The sequence below is a fragment of the Setaria italica genome, chromosome VIII (assembly GCF_000263155.2).
Source record: "Setaria italica strain Yugu1 chromosome VIII, Setaria_italica_v2.0, whole genome shotgun sequence".
Taxonomy (NCBI): Eukaryota; Viridiplantae; Streptophyta; class Magnoliopsida; order Poales; family Poaceae; genus Setaria; species Setaria italica.
Window position 1 is genome coordinate 39,157,442 of NC_028457.1, and position 18,663 is coordinate 39,176,104.

General features: G+C 46.1%; 1 protein-coding gene across 2 annotated transcripts; it reads right to left on the reverse strand.

The window, feature by feature from the left end:
• Nucleotides 1–7,783: 7,783 nt before the first annotated feature.
• LOC101774690 (putative disease resistance RPP13-like protein 3) lies at nucleotides 7,784–18,663 on the reverse strand. 2 transcript variants are annotated; one of them, XM_014805682.2, is made up of 3 exons: nucleotides 17,837–18,663; nucleotides 17,486–17,557; nucleotides 7,784–10,513 (listed from the first exon to the last, which is right to left on the reverse strand). In XM_014805682.2, exons 1-3 carry the CDS (start codon nucleotides 18,601–18,603, stop codon nucleotides 7,852–7,854), a joined length of 3,501 nt encoding a protein of 1,166 aa, XP_014661168.1. In that variant the 5' UTR covers nucleotides 18,604–18,663; the 3' UTR covers nucleotides 7,784–7,851. The 2 variants fall into 2 exon arrangements, with proteins under 2 accessions (XP_014661168.1, XP_004980002.1); XM_004979945.2 differs by having other exon boundaries at nucleotides 17,486–17,554; nucleotides 17,837–18,662.

Consider the following 18,663-nt stretch of genomic DNA (forward strand, 5'->3'; position numbering starts at 1 on the left):
AAAAAAGCTGTACATCGTGATGGAAAGCGTATATTTGAGATGATAAAGGATGTAAGGGTAGTCTTTGGAAAGGGTCTATGTGGCAAACATGTTCCGAACAATAATAACGGACGTGCACCCATGTAGAAGAAGTCTATATTTTGGCAGCTACCTTAATGGGAAATCCTAGAAGTCCGCAATGCAATTGACGTGATGCACCTCATGAAGAATCTTTGCATGAATATGATAGGCTTCCTAGGTTGTTATGGGAACTCAAAAGATATATTGGAAGCACGATAGGACCTGAAACGTATGCAGCAATGAGATGACCTACATCCGGAAAAAAGAGATAAATGACAACACTAGTTACATCCTGCTAGTTACACTCTCAACAAGGTAGAGAAGGATAACATGTTTGATTGTATGAATAGTATGAAGGTTCCGTCTAGATACCCGCTGAATATAAAGGGAATAATTAATCTGAAAGAAAAGAAGTTCACAAATTTAAAGGCTCATGACTGCCACACGTCGATGACCCGGTTGCTTCCGATTGCACTGTGAGGTGTTCTACCAGAGAATGTCCGATTGCCGCTTGTAAAGTTATGCGACTTTGTCAATGCGATTTCGCATAAGGCAATCGATCCATCGAAGCTAACAAAGCTACAAAATAATGTGGTGCAATATTTTGTCAGCTTTGAGTTGATATTTCCACCATCCTTCTTCAATATTATGATGCACCCCTGGTTCACCTAGTAAAAGAGATTACTATTCTCGGACCAGTATACCTGCACAATATGTGGTCTTTCGAGAGGTTCATGTTCTTAGTCGTGTCCGTCCAGAAGGAAGCATCGCCAAGGGATATGGAACAGAGGAGGTGATTGAGTTTTATGTTAATTTTATTGACTCAAATGACTCGATTGGGGTTCCAACTTCACACCACAAAAAATAAGGTCTGAATTCTAGAGCTTAAAAAAAACATAATCTAAGTTCTTAGTACTGAAAATATTTTTCTTTGAGCATATGCAGTGTTCTCCAGTTGAGAACTGGTTCCAGCTTGCGCTAGTTTATTTGTCTAAAAAGAAAATATTGTGTTTCAAACTGAATGTATAATGCACTAAAATATTGTACAAAGGCGACTTTACAATTACAAAATCGATGGTTTGTGTGACGTTAGAAATATATTTTACCGGGTACAAAATGAATGAAATTGAAAAATGGACAGAGCTCGCTGTGAGTGTGTCGTCCCAATTAATCTTACTCTTTTCTTTCCTTCTCTTTTTTAGTAAAATTATATATTACCACACCCACAGAAGCTTGGTGAGCCCAGAAAGCCCCCCGGCCAGTCATTCAACAATTCTCGAAGCCCTTTTGAATCTGATCCACCATGTTGGAAGCTGCTGTCGTCAAGGCAGAGTATGCTATCATGTGTGGGCAGTTTAGCCGCGGCTCCAACACGGGTTTTGACAATGTTGACCAAGGCTTACATATCCCAAAAGGTACAACAGTAGGGCGAAGTGAAAAAACTGTTGGGAAGAAGATGACATAAAAGTCTGCATACAACCACATTAAGGGACATGGATGAGCCCATTCGCATCACCAAGACAATCTTCTTGCAACTGTTCCAGAATACGTACAGAACTGGATCACTGGCATGAGTCAGGGCTACATTGGCCCAAAGGAAATGTTGGAATGCCTAGCTAAACTGGATCACACGGAATGCTCAGTTTGCAGATGGTGCAAGCTACCATATGATGGAAAAAAAATATTGAGAATGACGAACAAGCTAAGCGTGCGTACAGATAATGTGCGTTCAAAGAATACTTAACTTTTTGTTTAGGTTCAACAAACAAATCCATACAACATATACTTCAATCCAAAGTTGCAGAAATTATTATTACATAAATTGCGTTCGGCACATCGATTCACAAACGGTACGAACCCGCAATCAGGATTCCATGCTGGAGCAGGAGCTTAGCTCGCTTCTCTGCTCGCTTAGCTTGCGTCTTTCCAATGCTGCACTATGCCGTGCGACCCTTTCCCGTCCTGCCCTTTCCCGTGCTGCCCTGAATAGTTTATCTCTTTTTTCGACAATGGCCTTGTCGGCAAGGCTTATCCATGTTGCACCGCTGCCGAAAACCTCAGGATCCATGTCATTGACCCAAAGGGTGATCTCGTTGGGGTGCTCCACGGCTTCTTTTCTCAGTACATCAATTGTCTCACGGATGCCCGGACCGTCACTTGTATAGTACTCGGAGCATCGGAACACGACCTTCTCAAGACTGTCGAGATGCTTGATGCCCATGGAGTAGTGTTGCCTGGCTCTCTGCCGGTGTAGAACTTGAACTCAAGATGTTTCAGCTTCGGCATCGCTCCTTCCCCGAAGGTGATCACCCATGGCAGACGGCAATCAACGTAGAACGTCTCCAGCTTCAAGAACCCTCCACCGGTGATGGCAACCGGATCCCGTACGTGGGAGGACCTCGAACCTTAGTTCGAGAGCCTGCAGGTTGGGCATCTTCGTCTTCAGAAACTCGAGATCTTCCTCCACCAGTTTGCAGAGACTGACATCTAAGGTGCAGACATTGCACAAGTCTTGCTTGATCCACTGCGGGACTTTCATGTGTCTCCCGGCAACTCTAAGCAACCGAACTGGTAGGACTTCACACCTATCGCCGAAATGGTTAAAGAGGATGAGGATGGATAGGTCATCCCTGCACTTTGCTTCAGAAGAGGAAATAATAACCTCTTCACCACCACTTGAGCTAATGACACCCAGAGGCGACATCAACTTCTCCGACCTATGTTTACGTTCATCAGCAACCACACTTAATAACGGATTCGGGTCTCTACAACTGGATACCTCTTATGTCCAGAGTCCTCAGATGCTGCAGTTTCCCGATTTCCTTAGGCAACTCTCTCAGTACCGGTGTCCAGCTTACATCCAGAGTCTCCAAACGCTCAAGGTTCTTGGTTTCCGTTGGTAGTTTACTAATCCGTGTACCTGCCACGTACAGGGACTCCAGATTCTGCAGTCTCCCAATCTCCCGTGGGAGCTCTGTGATTTGATGGCACTCGAAGATACCCAGATGCTTGAGCCAGATCAGCCCACATATATCCACCAGATGATCATTCTCTAGACGACTGCTGTTATGTATTTGTAGCACTCGCAGCTTTTTGAACGCCTTGAAGGGGAGACCATCCAGCTGGGATTGATAAACGGAAACAACAAGGGAGCGAGTATGAGACAGCACATCCTCATCTGGACAGCGATCCTCCGTGCTGAGATAAAGACGACGGATCTGTTTGGCATGCGAGGAGTTGCCGGCCCGATCCTTTGCTTTGCACACGAGGAAGGCTCGCATAATGGGGTGAACTGCGTGCATCTTCCAATCCCGCTGCAACAGATTCCTGTAGACAAGCTTGTCAAAGTAAGCTTCTGCTACTTCAACTTGCGAAACAAATCCTTCAGCAATCCATTTTGTCACCAACCATCCCCTATAAATGCTAAAATATACCCCTGAGGATATATGGTACAGTATAGCAAGCAAGTCCTCAGCTGAACGGGAAGATCGTCGAAACCAAGGCATAGACTCTGGACCAGTGGTTTCAAGGATGGAGTACTCAGAAACCCATCATCCAGAACGTGACTTGCCCATGTATCCCATTCCTCCTCATCACCTTGCACATGGTGACGACAAACAGATTACTGCTAGCGGACAAAAATAAAATGGTGGCCCGCTGCACATATCCGCAATCTTGGTGGACAGCTCCTTCGCGTTGGTTCCCTCGACAGATTTGCTCATCAGTATCATAGCTGATAGTCTTTCAGTTCCGCACGACCAAACTCCTGTTCGTACACACGTGCACCAATTTGTTCACATTTCCTAGCTATACTCCTGTCCCGGGTCGTCATGATTAATTTACAGCGCAGATTATTCTGGGGAAGAGCCTTACGGATGACTTCCCATTCTTCCCAGGGCCAAATGTCATCAATTATGACCAGGTCCCTACAAAATAAAAACAAGACCAAAGAAACTTTATAACATTTTGGCCATCTTATCCCATGTTACTATTACAAATTGATTGCAATGTTCATACTAACATGACCTACTAAAAAAAGAATCATAGAAATTCCCATAGACGACATGCAGCCATCAATTTGGTAGTTAGCCTGGATAACCATAGGTACTGGGTCTAATTTGTTTCTAAATTATTCAATTCACGTCTGCCATTATATGAAAGAGAATAACAACTTTTCATGCCGTTGCAATAACGAAACATTATAATCTATCTACACATTATAATGGCTATCAATCACCTGTGACAGTGTCCAAATCCGTTGAATCTTTTCCTCTTGCTCTAAAGGTGCTCATACTCTGATTAACGTGCACGAAAAACAACCACGAACTCTCTCCTGCCCGCTGCTATTTTCGCATCTCCATCGCAAACCTCTGCGCGCACAGAGCTTGCAAGAGCAGGCCTCCGAAACATCGTCTTGCTGCTACACTTGCACGAGTAGGCGCCTCCGAAACATCGTCTTGCTGCTACACTTGCACGAGTAGGCGCCTCCGAAACATCGTCTTGCTGCTACACTTGCACGAGTAGGCAGGGGATCAAGTTTTTGGGGAGCGCATCTCTGCGCGACTGCTCGCTGTGAACGTCTACATCCTGCTACTTCTCGGAGGATGTTCGAGGGACTGCACTGCACCAAATCATCACTACATCAACTTTGATCGACTACATCGAACAGCCCAAACCGAAGATTTAGGAACAATGTCTGATTCTTACATTCTGAACCTTCTCTGGTTCTTTTATTTCATTTTGTTCATTATTAAATTTGTGTTAACCATGAACACTCGCACATGCTCTGAATCACTCACAATATTCATGATTTACTTAATAATATTCGGAATTAAGATATACGTAAATTGTCTAAATTTCTAACATAAGCCCCCCAATTCAACTAAAACGGGCACATGCCTTTGGTTCTCCCCATAACCCTAATGGCAGGCGCTCTAGTCGCAGCAGCAGCAAATCCCCACCGGCAGCGACCAACCCATAAACCCTAAACCCTCATGGTTGTGGAGCACCAATGGAATTCCATGGAAGCACGACAGCGAAATGGGGATACGAGGAAGTAGGGGAAGCAGTTGCTACCTCGCGCCGTCGCGGCGACCATGGCATCGCGCTCGGAGCTGAAACCGGGATGGCACGGGCGCCGGTGGTGGGTAGCGCGCGGTGGCCGCCAGTGGGTAGGGCAGGGGTGGCGGATGGCGACGGCGGAGGCAGAGAGGAGTGGAGTGAAAAAGCAGAGCGGTGAGAGAAAGTGAGACTACGAAGGCCGAGGACCACCTGGTACTTGCAGCCCAATGAAAACGAGTTAATTACGCGCCAGCCATTATAAATCCATTTATTGCCCTTTGAAAAATTGGTTGCGCACCCAACTTTTTTATTGCCCTTGGTGCCATTTTCGTCACTTCCGTTACTGTAACTTGCCGTTAGAACTCAGATTTTTATGGAAAAAATAGCCAAAGTACCCCTCTTACAGGCGGGGCCTACTCGGAAGGCTCAACGAAAACCAATAGGTCTTCCCTTCCCAACCTCTGTTCCCACCATCCTTCTCTCTGGCGCCCCTGAACGGGAGCTCGATGAGGGGCAAGTGCAGTTTATTTTATTTTTTTCTTTGAAAGAGGGATCGGATCCGCAGCTTTCCGTGGTGAGCACTAGAGACGGCGAGCTCATCAGGTGGGGTCATGGCTGCAAGCAGTGACGAAGTTAGAGCAAATTAGAGGGGGGTACGCTTGCCTTGTGGGTGTATAGAGTTGAAATGTTATGGATGCATATATGGTGAAAAATTGACCTTAATCATTGTTTTGCATTTTTGTTGTGGGTGCATTTGCACCCCCCTAATCCTAACGTAGCTTCGCCCCTGGCTGCGAGGCTGGGGAGGTGGCGACGGACCGAGGGAAGCGGCGCTCGGAAGGCTCGAGAAACTTAGATGTTGTGGTTAGCCTGATCAAAATCCAACGGGTTGTAATAAAAGGGAATATATATCCCAAAGGGTTATAAACAAATGAATGATGCACTAGCTGTGTCACTGCACAAGAACACTGGATAACGAAAGTGTCAAACTAATGGATGTAGCACATGGGGACCGTCAAGCTGTGCACCTAAATTAATTTCATCTGATGAGGAGGCAGGAAGAATTACCTGAAACCTTTAATTTGACCTTTTCGGTACCTCATGACGAACGATCTCCTGAGGGCTAGCTTTAACGAAGAATCCAAGATCATTGCGTTTTTTATCTTTCTAAACGAATTCGATCTGGTCTCAGCAGGCTCCAGCGCACTAGATACAAATCCGAGATGGGAGCTCAGCTCTGTCCCATTCCATGTCAAGGCAGAGTGCTCTGCATCAGCATCTGCACCACCATTTTCCCTTCCACTCCTGATGAGTGCAGTGCAGGATGCTAGGTGTAATCCGGTCATGCTTTCCTCGATCGAGGAGCGCCATCTTGCAAATCGAATAATCGATAGACCCATTCCGATTAACCAAAGTGCTTAATTATCTGATTGCGACAAGTTGAATAATTGCGCTGTCTTTTTTTTATTAGATTAGTCTTTTACCAAGGTGCAACGTACTAGCTTGCTTATATGGATCAGTACACAGTATTTTGATGAGCAGGTAAATATGCAAAACAGAAAAGCATAGACGCGGCCGCACGCGTCATCTTCTTCTGCGACCCGGTGCAGAGAGAGTTTCATTCTTGGATTGGCGGGTGGCCCTGTTCACTCAGGTGGAGATGGCCAGGCCCAGGCCCAGGCCCACTTCATAGGAGAACTTATTTTGGCCCATTTCAACTCCTTGTCTCATCCAATCCCTCCAACAACAGATAGGATTCGCACATTGCAGCCATGCCTAGAGCAAAACCAAACATAAGCCATTTTTTAATTTAACCTTTTTAATAATATTTTAAAAACTACCCCTCCAGACAAATATTTTCATCCCGTGACACTTTTGATCGCGTCAGTCCGTGTGTCACAACAAGATAACACTATCACGCAATATGCATTGGTGTGATGAGCCTGCCATGCTAACAAGGGGAGATGACATGAACTCCTCTTGTCACGCCAACGCATGCGGCGCGAGAACATGATTCTGCCACGCCAACTTGCCTCGGTGATGAGTGGCATGTACAATTCAATTTATCCAATTTGACCATCTAAATAAAAAAGTATTTCAACATTAAATTCTACGAAACTCGGCATGCACGGTGTATATGGTGTGGACGTTCCATTTTAGTAACATGCACAATGCAAAGTGCCATATATTTTGAAATTTTTAATTTCAAAGTAGGCTTATATCCCACTTAGGGTTCTAGTTAAATAAACCTACTTGGGAGCATCTCAATAAAATAGCGTTTGAACTTTGAATGTGAAGCACACTATATAGGGTATAGTGTAAAGGTCCCATTTTACTAATATTTATAAGATCAAATGCTACATATTTTGAAATACATAATTTAAATGTAAGTTATTTATTGTCCCTCTATCCCTCTTAGAACAGCTTCCAAGTGTTAAATAAATTCACTTTGATTTTTTCTTTCCTTAGTTTATTACTTAATGAACTTTAAATATTCTAAAACTCTATTTAATACGGAAGCAAATAATTAACAGAACTGAATTACTAGCGTGAATCATACTCATATGGCAACTTTTATCTGAAAAAATGTTGGAATGATTGGATGGATTAGTTGCTAGGAGTGTTCAGTGTGCGCATGCATGGTGCAAGCTTGGACTGCATGTGACGAAGAGAAACTAAACTGGAAAAATAATCATAATCAAGTGTGCGTACAGATAATGTCACATAGAGTCATGGAGAAGGAAGGTCCGAATTTGATAAATAGTTATAGTAGCGCAATTGTTCCCTCAATCGTCGTTCCCTGATTTCAAGATTGCGTTTCCTTTCTTGAATTTCCTTTTCAATTCCAGCCCTTGCGTTGTTTTTGTCCCGCTGAGCTCGCCCCTCTGCTGCCGTCGATAGTCGAAGACGTTGTTCCTCAATGCGTTTTTGTTTCCGCATTTTCTCAACTACTTTTTCCCTTTTCTCAATTTCTTTTTCCCATTCTTCAAATTCACCGCTGCGGAAAACCTTACATTCCATTTTATTGACCCAAAGGGTGATCTTGTTGGGGTGCTCCGCGGCTTCATTTCTCAGTACATCAATTGCCTCGCAGATGCCCGGACTGTCACTTGTATAGTACTCGGAGGATCGGAACACGACCTCCTCAAGACTGTCGAGATGCTTGATGCCCATGTAGTAGTCTTGACTTGCTGTGCCGGTGTAGAACTTGAACTCAAGATGTTTCAGCTTCGGCATCGCTCCTTCCCCGAAGGTGATCACCCGTGGCAGACGGCAATCAACGTAGAACGTCTCCAGCTTTGAGAACCCTCCATCAGTGATGGCAACCGGCTCCTGTGGGAGGACCTCGAACCTGAGTTGGAGAGCCTGCAGGTTGGGCATATGCATCTTCAGAAACTTGAGGTCTTCGTGCACAAGTTTGTAGATCCTGATATCTAAGGAGCAGACATTGCACAAGTCTTGCTTGACCCACTGCGGGACTTTCATGTGTCTCCCGGCAACTCTAAGCATCCTAACTGGTAGGACTTCACACCTCAAGCCGAAATGGTTAAAGAGGATGAGGATGGATAGGTCATCCCTGCAGTTTGCTTCAGAAGAGGAACTAATAACCTCTTCAGCACCACTTGAGCTAATAACACCCAGAGGTGACATCAACTTGTGCATATTAAGAACCACACGTAATAACGGATTCGTGTCTTTACTGCAGGATAGCTCTCGGACATTAGTACCTCTTATGTCCAGAGTCCTCAGATGCTGTAGTTGCCCGATTTCCTTAGGCAACTCTCTCACCAGTGTCTCACTTATATCCAGAGTCTCCAAACGCTCAAGGTTCTTGATTTCCAGTGGTAGCTTCGTGACCTTTGTGCTACTTACATCCAGAGTCTTCAAAGATTGCAATTTCTCGATCCACCTAGGCAGCTCAGTGACCTTTGTGCGACTTACATCCAGAGTCTCCAAACGCTCAAGGTTCTTGATTTCCCTTGGTAGCTCCGCGACCTCTGTGCAATGTACATCCAGAGTCTTCAAACGCTCAAGGTTCTTGATTTCCCTTGGTAGCTCCGCGACCTCTGTGCAACTTACATCCAGAGTCTCCAAACGCTCAAGGTTCTTGATTTCCCTTGGTAGCTCCGTGACCTGTGTGCCACTTACATCCAGAGTCTTCAAATATTGCAATTTCTCGATCCACGTCAGCTCCGTGACCTCTGTGTCACTTACATCCAGAGTCTTCAAAGATTGCAATTTCTCCATCGACGTAGGCAGCTCTGTGACCTCTGTGCCACATACATTCAGAGTCTCTAAGTGCTGCAGTTTCCCAATTTCCGTTGGTAGTTTACTAATCCCTGTACCTGCCACGTCCAGGGTCTCCAGATTCTGCAGTCTCCCAATCTCCCGTGGGAGCTCTGTGATTTGATAGCAGCTCTTAATAACCAGACACTTGAGCCAGATCAGCCCACATATATCCACCATATCACCATTCTGTGCACAATCGCTGCGATATATTTCTAGCACTCGCAGCTTTTTGATCGCCTTGAAGGGGACATCCAGCACATCCTCATCATGACCACAAACAACAAGGGAGCGAGTATGAGACAGCACATCCTCATCCAGCACATCCTCATCATCCGTGCTGAGAGAAAGACGACGGATCACCCCCTTCCGCTGATTCCCGTCGTAAGCAATAAAATTATCTTCCTTTGCTTTGCACACGAGGAAGGCTCGCATAATGGGGTGAACTGCGTGCATCCCCATGTGCCGCTGCAACAGATTCCTGGAGAAAAGCTTGTCGAAGTAAGCTTCTGCTGCTTCAACTTGCGAAACAAATCCTTCAGCAATCCATTTTCTCACCATGCATCCCTTATCAAACCTGTACCGCCGAGGATATATGGTACAGTATAGCAAGCAAGTCCTCAGCTGAACGGGAAGATCGTCGAAACCAAGGCATAGACTCTGGACCAGTGGTTTCAAGGATGGAGTACTCAGAAACCCATCATCCAGAATGTGCCTCGCCCATGTATTAAATTCCCGATGATGTTGTCTCTCTGCTGCCCATGCTGACGACAAACAGATTACTGCTAGCGGACAAACATCAAATGGTGCCCCGCCGCACATACCCGGAATCTCATAATTGTTAGTGGACAGCGCCTTCGCACGACCAAACTTCCGCCTCCGCACGACATATTTGTTCAGTCTCATAGCTGATAGTCTTCCAGCTTCCGCAATACCAAACTCCTGTTCGTACACACGTGCACCTTGTTCAGTTTCACATTTCTCAGCTATACTCCTGACCCGGGTCGTCATTATTAATTTACAGCCCAGATTATTCTTGGGAAGAGCCTTACGGATGACTTTCCATTCTTCCCAGTCCCAAATGTCATCTAATATGACCAGGTATCTACAAAAAAAACAAGACCAAAGAAACTTTAACATTTGGGCGATCTTATCCCATGTAACTATTACTAATTGATTGGAATGTTCATACTCACATGACCTACTAGAAAAACATAATCCTAGAAATTCCCAAAGACACGCAGCCATCAATTTGGTAGTTAGCCTGGATAACCATGGGCACCGGGTCTAATTTGTTTCTAAATTATTCAATTCACGTCTTCCATTATATGAAAGAGAATAACAACTTTTCATGCCATTGCAATAACGAAAAAGTTCAAATTACTCCCTTCAAGTATGGCCGAAGTCTAGATAACCCCAATAAACTTTTTGTTGGTTTATTTTACACCTAGAACTATGCCAATTGGTTCAATTTATCCTTATAAGATTTGTCTTGCTAAGGGGTAAATTGGACCAATTAACATAGTTGTAGGTGTAAAATGAACAAAAATAGTTTAGGGGTTATCAGGACTGGGGGCATACTTGAGGGAAGTAATTTGGAAATTTTCCTTACATTAACAAAAAATGAAATGTATCGTCTTGAATCCAGATTTTAGTAACAGACAAAGAGATGGATTGGAATTAGATTACACCAAAAGCTAGGTTTTCAAACTAACATGTACCGCCTATGGTTTTTCTTGCAATATTATTGGTAGGCAAGAATGAATTGGGAAGTCAAAATCTAGATTTGTCAAGTCACGACAGATAGTGTGGGGGCTGCCCCTAAAAGAGATCCCGAATGTCATTCATATTATTCCCTAGATCAGTAGATGATACGGGCATTTATCATAAGAAGTATCATAGCCATACTTCGTACAGCTTTTATTGATATTTTACATAAGGTTACAAAAGAGAAACAAAGTGCATACCACTAAGGGTAGCCTCATAGTAGCTATACAACAGAGTTCTACGTAGTATACTAGTACTGCCAAGTCCACATGCAACTTGGCTCCTAAGGTTGATCCCAAGATCCTCATCGTCTTCAACAACTATTTCTTCCTCTATAGAAAGAAAGCAGTAAAGCAAGTAGAGTACTCAGCAAATCCCACTGTTGTAGAGTTATTTCATGTTGTTTTTTCATGAAGGGCTCTGGTTTGATATTTGCCGCAAAGCCTTTTTTATGCGGGGTGAAAGGTTTTAGCTTTTAAAAGGAATATAGGACATTTAGCAATAGTTTGTTGATCTTGGGAAGCGGGAAACTACATCCCTTCCGGTCCCGTATTTTATTTAGCACCAGGATCCGTGAGGGACTTCCTGAGCTAGCTTTGCCTTATTTAGAAACAACTCCTCAGGCTAAGGCCGGCGACTCAAGATTTTTCATAAAAACAATGTTATGACTAATCAATGGGCTTGACCAAGTGGGGTCATATCTATGAGCCTCGGCTATCCAGATACATCCTGAGAAAATAGATGCATCATAAATGTGGTATACAATACCACCAGGCCACTCTGGACCTCAACCTATGACACGTGTCAACCAGACCTAGGACAAAGTGAAGGTCATGTTCCAGTCTACCCATTGCCCACCATGATCCCTTGGGGTGGTTCACTAAGTTCAGTTGGTGGGGTGCAAATCAAGGCCTCACATTGATAGCTACTCCCGAGGGTTGTACCTTTTCGACGCGTGTGGTTGTACGATTCACCAGATAGACTTGCCCATGAACCGGTCCTTATATGACCAGAGTAAGCTTTTTGGATAGGATCCTCCATCGAGGCTACCCTCTTACTCTCGTGTCTAGACTTATCTAGTTGCTAGACTTGTTAGTTATTTTTATCTAATTTTCAAAGCACTCACGCCTTTTCGTATTTTGTAAACCCTTGAATGACTCCATAAGTAGTTCCTAGGCGTGGAGGGAGTATGAGAACCGCCTCCCGGACACCTAGGTAAATTGGCTGGCTGCCGAACGCAGCTTTCGACACCTTCCCATCTTCACCGCCATTGCGGCCGTGCACAAGGCAGACCAAGATGATGGTCTCTGGCGGTTGGCGATCTAGGGTACGAGCGCAGCTTGGAGGACAAGGAAGCCACGCCTTCCTTTCCTCCCGAGGCAGTGCTTCCGCCTTCTCACCAAGCCTTCTGTGGCACGACAGGCCCACATTACGAGGGCTCTTCTTGCAGTTTAGCCTCCGAACGTGACGTGAGGGACTGTGGTCGGAAGGTGGAATGCCTGTTACGAGAGTTCCTCTGGCAGTCATGCGGAGCGGCCAAAGCCACCAAGGGCAAAGAGCAGAAGTCTCAAACCTACCGGATCTACAACTTGAGCCATGGGATCTACATCCTGAGCCATGGGACTCCGGATGCGAAAACCCCCCTATTTATAGCCCGGCGAATGGCCACGATCCAAGAGCGATTTACATCTGTGCCCATGGACGCGAGGTAAAGGCACCTGACATCGAGGCAACCTTTTAGCTACCCTTCGTTAAAGGCGCCGTGCCTTGAAACGATAGTTCGGCTATCGTATGTCGAAAATCGAGGGGAACGTACTGGGCCACTAGGCGCCGGTACCCTTTCACGCGGGCTTCATCATTATCATCTTGGGTACGAGGCCAACCCCCTCAATGTGGTTTGACCGCTTCTCACATGAGACAAAAACACCTCACACCCTTGGGTGTCTCCCCGCAATGGAACATTCCAACCGACAGCCCCTTCGCGGCTTCAACAAAGCCCCAAATGAACTCGGGGGCTCCTGATGGGTCCATAGACCCAGTGTCCCCAATGGGACTGTTTCCTGCTAGACTTAGCCCAACAGAGGGCACATCGACACCGAGTATTTGGGCCAGCCCGGCTGCGCACAACCAGGGCAAGATCACGGCCTAGTCACCAACCTCCTCCGACCAGGAGGTATGGCCAGCGCTCCGATCGGAAGAGGCTTGCCAGAGGTGGGGCCACAGTCCGACCCCGACCAGGTACTCCCGACCAGGTTCTCCTGACTGGGGGCTCTCGACTTGGTTCCCCGACCAAGTCTCCACCGTACCACATACGCTGACCTCCGACCAGGGACAGCCACCTGGAGTGGGCTCGGGGATCAGGTGGGACGGATAACGAGACAAGCCCCGAGTCAGCTGGCTGTGCACAAGACCGTACCGCACCACGCCCTACGCACGTCCGCACAGTGATGCTATATATCTACTTGTAGCGTGATGATCTGACGAGGAGAACAGAGACCGAGGACGGAGACCATACCATATCCACCGACAAGGGATTCAACGAGACTAGACAGCGCCCATACATCCTTTCTTTTATCTTCTCCCATCCTGTAAGGCCGTCCCCCTTGAAGTATAAAAGGGGCGGACCCTCTCTCTATAGGACACACAATTCTGAACTCTCACACGCCCCAGCTTAGGTTATGCACTCCCTAGCTCACACATTGCTCTTCACGCTCGTGTAACACCCAAATTTTTGAAGAATTCAAATTCATTAAAATTTGCTCAAATTAGGGTGTCATTTAAATTCTAGGCATTTAATTTCATTTTCTTTAATTTAATTAATTCATCATAGGAGTTAATTGTGCATTCATGCTGGAGCATAATTTTTGATTGTTGGAGTTTGAACCAAAATTTGAATTCCACAATTTAAATTCAATTTCCAAAACCTTTTCCTTTCTCTTTTTCTTTTTCTTTTTTTCTTCTTCTCCTCCTGGGCCGCATCTCTCCTTCCTTTCTCTTCTTCTTTTTCATTCGGCCCAGCGCCTCTTCCCTTTCGGCAGCCCAGCACCACCGCTCCCCCTCCCCGCGTGGCCCAGCCGCAGCAGCTCCGCCGACCCCCTCCTCTTTCTCCTTTGCCGGCCCAGCTCCCGTCACCCCCGCGGCCTGCCGCTCGCCCTCTTCTCCGCGGCCAGCGAACCGCGCGCCAGCCCACAGCCGCTACGGCCCGCCTACCACCCACCATCGTCTCCCACCTCCGGCCGGACTCTCCTCCGCCCACAACCGCCGCGCGAGATCTCCAGGTGGGCGCCGTCTTCCCCGACCGGTTTGAATCCGGGGCCGCCCTATCTCCAAGCCATCCGTCCCTATTTAAGCCGCCACCCCCCCTGCCACGAGCACCCGCGCCAGCACCCCCCAAAACCCTAGCTGCCGCAAGCTCTTGTGCCGCCGCCTCTCTCCGCCGCACATCGCCGCCAAAAGGTGAGCGCCGCCGCGCCGTGGCTCCCGCCAAGTCCCTAAACGGGTTCCCCGTGTTCCCCGCTCTCTTCTGGTGCCTTCCGCGCGCAAAACTGAGCCCCGTGGTGTTGTTTCGGCCAACTCCGGCGACCCCGCCGCCACTCGCCGCCGGCACCGCAATGTCGTCGATGACCGCGACCGTCGGATCTTGATCCGACGGCTCGTAGCGGGTCAATCCGACCGCATAACGGTCAACCGCGCCGTGCCGCGCCGCTTTTGCTCTTAAGCCCCCGCCTTTTCCGCAAATCAACCCGCGGTCCAGATCGCGTTGAAAATATTCACAGATCTGCCCTCGCACTTTTCGGTTTAACCCTTGATCTTTCTAAAAATCAACCCACCGTCCGATTTGGAGTTTTTGCGCGTTAGACCTTCGGTTTATACGTGTAATTACGTATAAGCCCTCGGTTTTCGCGGTTTGGCCCTAAAAGTTTTGTTTTTCTCACAGAAAAGCCCCTGGATCTTATTTTAAACATATCTTTTGCATCTTAACTCCGTTTTTCGCGTTCTTTATATCCACGTGTTCGTTTTAAAGCGTAGATCAACTTTTCAAGCTTGTTTTCTCTGTTTAAGTGTGATTGGTGTACTGTTTCTTACCTTTTGCCCATGTTTGCTTGTATGTGCCCGTGTGACACGTGTAGACGTCCCGCAGTTCGAGGGAGTTGAAGACCAAGACTTCGAGGAGTACGAACAGCAGGAGCAAGGCCAAGAAGGTAAGTCGTGTCCTTGATCACAACTTTTCGTCCTATACACCTTTACTTTCTCGTACTCAACATTTATGCTATGCACATGTTAAGATTAAATTGATGGGTCCCAATTAAGGATCACCTAGATTGATTTACCTTTACCTTGACCAACCGGTTTACTTTATGTTGGGTAGCTCATGCTTAGTGCTTACTTGGTATGGTGGTTTAACTAAACACGATGTTTAATCTTGCTTTACTTCTGTTATACCTTTCATTAATACAAGATCATGTATTATTAATCGGAACATGGAGCGACCACCCAGGAAAATAGTGCTACCGCAAGACTAAATGACTCTGGTCTTGGCTGAATAATTAGAAACCTTAGTCTGGGGTGACCTTACTCGTGATGAGGCAAGAGGGGGGACTGAGTCGTTGCATTTTTACCTGGGATGGGTGGTGCACGCCAGACACCGAAACCTTAGCGGGTTACCACTGACTAATGAATCTTTGTAAAGGCCTCGTAGCGTCCCTATGCAATCACACCTCGGAAGTGTGGTATGGTGCCTTGCAAACACCGCATGGTTGGGTCGAAAGTTCTTTTGAACTTTTACGTGACTTGTGGGTAAAGATGTGCCACCTCTGCAGAGTGTAAAACTGATCGATCAGCCATGCTCACGGTTAAGAGCGGCCTGGACACTCACATGATAATATTATCGGAAGATGGATTTAATTTGTTGTCATTTCATTCATATGTTGTTTACTTTATTTATGATCATGTTTAATTTCGGGTGGTATGAACTTATACTTAGTGAATTGCTAATAAAACTTGACCAACTTAATTAAAAGCGAATGCTAATTATGCCTTAGTCGTACCTTGATTTGCCTTACACTACACTATTCCCCACGACTTGTTGAGTACCAACCATAAGTGTACTCACCCTTGCAAAACCGCTGTTCAGACCAAGCTATTTGGGAGGAGGAGTATCTACACGACTTTGAGGAGTTCTAGGCGTACGTTTCTTCAGTCAGCTGCCTGTGGAGTCGTCGTCGTCTTTGGAGTTCCGCTGCGTAATAAATTAGGCTTTCGTTTTATTGAGACTTTCGGTCATGTAATAATGTTTAATACTCTCTTTATTCGCTTTAGCACTGTCTTTGTTATTCACTATTGTCGTACATGTGTGTAACTTGATCCTGGCGCACATGTATTTAATGCACTCGGTTTTGTCCTTAAAATCAGGTGTGACAGCTCCACACTTGTGATGCACTCCACTCCCAGCACTTAGCGCACGTCTGGGCTCCGGCCAGGCTAGGGCTCAGGCACCCCTCTTCTTCCTCCTCTCATTTGTACCCTCACTGCAAACTTTGAGCACTTGGGCTCAAAAATAAAGTCAAAAACCGACCTCCTAACTAGACATAGGGCACATTGTCCGAACCAGTATAGATCCTATGTCATTGTGTGCTAGGCCATATCCGATTAACACACGGCAAAACTACATATACATATAATTATTCATCGGTTAGATTTCGCACCGACAAGTACTCCATAAAACCTTCACATAATCATATAGGAGGAAATAAAAATAACATGGTGCAACTGATAAAAACAAAGAAGTTTGATCGGATACTTGGTCAATAATGCAACATTGGTCACCTCTGAATTATTGTTAAATTATATGCATTTCACAAAGTTCAATTGTCTTTGGATTTTCCAAAATAATGCAAATAAGAGCGGACGCACTGGTTGTGGAACTAGCGTTGCCAACATAATATGATTTTGTTCAGAATAGTACACTAACAAATACATACGTGGGCCATGTTTAGTTACCTCCCAACTCCCAACTTTGATACTATGCAAAAAGAAGATTCCCCATCATATCAAACTTGCGGTATATGCATGGAGTACTAAATGTAGACGAAATTAAAAACTAATTGCACAGTTTTGTTGTACTTTGCGAGACGAATCTTTTGAGCCTAATTAGTCAATATTTGAACAATAATTTACAAATACAAACGAAACGCTACAGTGTGCTACAGTGCTGGCACAGTAATTTTGCATCTTCCAATTTGGCCAACTAAACAAGGCCGTGGTATTTAGGAACGGATCAGGAAGTAGAGTGGGAATGGAGACGACGTACCTCTTGTCAGAGAGGAAATTTGATATGCCTTTGATGAAATCATTTTGCTCGGCTGCAGGTTCAGTGCCACTGCTAGCAGAAAGAAAATTAGGAAATTTGAATTGAATTGGTCAATAATGCCACATCGGTCAGTTACAAATGCTAAATTATAGGCATTTTACGAAGTTCAATTATTATCTATATGGATTCTCAAAAAATAATGCAAATATGTGCGGACGCATGCACGAGTTTTGGAACTAGCGTTCCAATTTCCTAACATAGTATGATTTGTTCAAAATAGTAGAATAACACACACGGAGTACTTAGGAACACAATCAGGAATGAAGTAGAGTGAGAATGGAGAGGTCGTACCTCTTCTCAGAGAGGGAAATTGATATGTCGGTGACCATATTTTGTTCGGCTGCAGGTTCGGTGCCACTGCCAGCAGACATTGCACAATCTGTTACTTGGCTGAGGATGATACCCAGAATCTCCGTCATGTTAGGACTTGGGTGCACGGACACGAAAGCCCGGCATTGGAATTCATCTCCTACTGCGTGATACACCAGGTCCGCAAGAGTTGTTTTCCCCATCCCTCCAGCTCCAAGAATGCATACCATTTCGTTCTTCTGAAGCAATTGGATGATCTCCTTCTTTTTTGGTTCCATGCCCACGAGCTCCGATGCATCCTTGTGGAGGAAGAGAGCTCGAGGGTCGGTGGTCAGCTTGCTACGGTTGCAGATGATGCCGTCGCCAATCTTCTGCATCTCGCCGCACCGCTTCGATACATCTTTGACCCTTTCCATGAATTCCATGAAAGGGCTGTCCGTGGCTTCCCGCTGGATGAAGCTGCCGTCACCACGCTCCAATCCGAGAGTGAAGCCGTCGATGTCGTCCTCCATGTCGTAGGACAGCTCTCGGGCCTCTGTCATCCAGTTCTTGCATGCCACATCAAGATCCAAGCTCCCCCATAACTTCCACAGGAGATGGTGAACTGGCTCGAGCTCGGATTTGATGGACTCGATGCCTCGCCGGGTTCCCTCCTGAAGCTTGTACTCATCACCCAGCAAAGCAGCGAGCTTCACCAGGACCGGCCCCAACGCCCCGGTTGCTGCGGTCACGGCAAACCGCTTCTCCATCTCTCTCGCACTCTCTATGCACAAGCGAATGGCAGGAGCAGGCTTTCTGTGTAGTGGAGC

What these genes read in the sequence shown, in the direction of transcription:
- LOC101774690 (XM_014805682.2), bottom strand. Translation starts at nt 18,603, where the DNA reads ATGGAGAAGCGGTTTGCCGTGACCGCAGCAACCGGGGCGTTGGGGCCG. An exon ending in ATTTCCCTCTCTGAGAAGAG is followed by an intron (nt 17,558 to 17,836) that starts GTACGACCTCTC and finishes TCTTTCTGCTAG; the next exon opens with CAGTGGCACTGAACCTGCAG. An exon ending in AATTTCCTCTCTGACAAGAG is followed by an intron (nt 10,514 to 17,485) that starts GTACGTCGTCTC and finishes TTTTTTTTGTAG; the next exon opens with ATACCTGGTCATATTAGATG.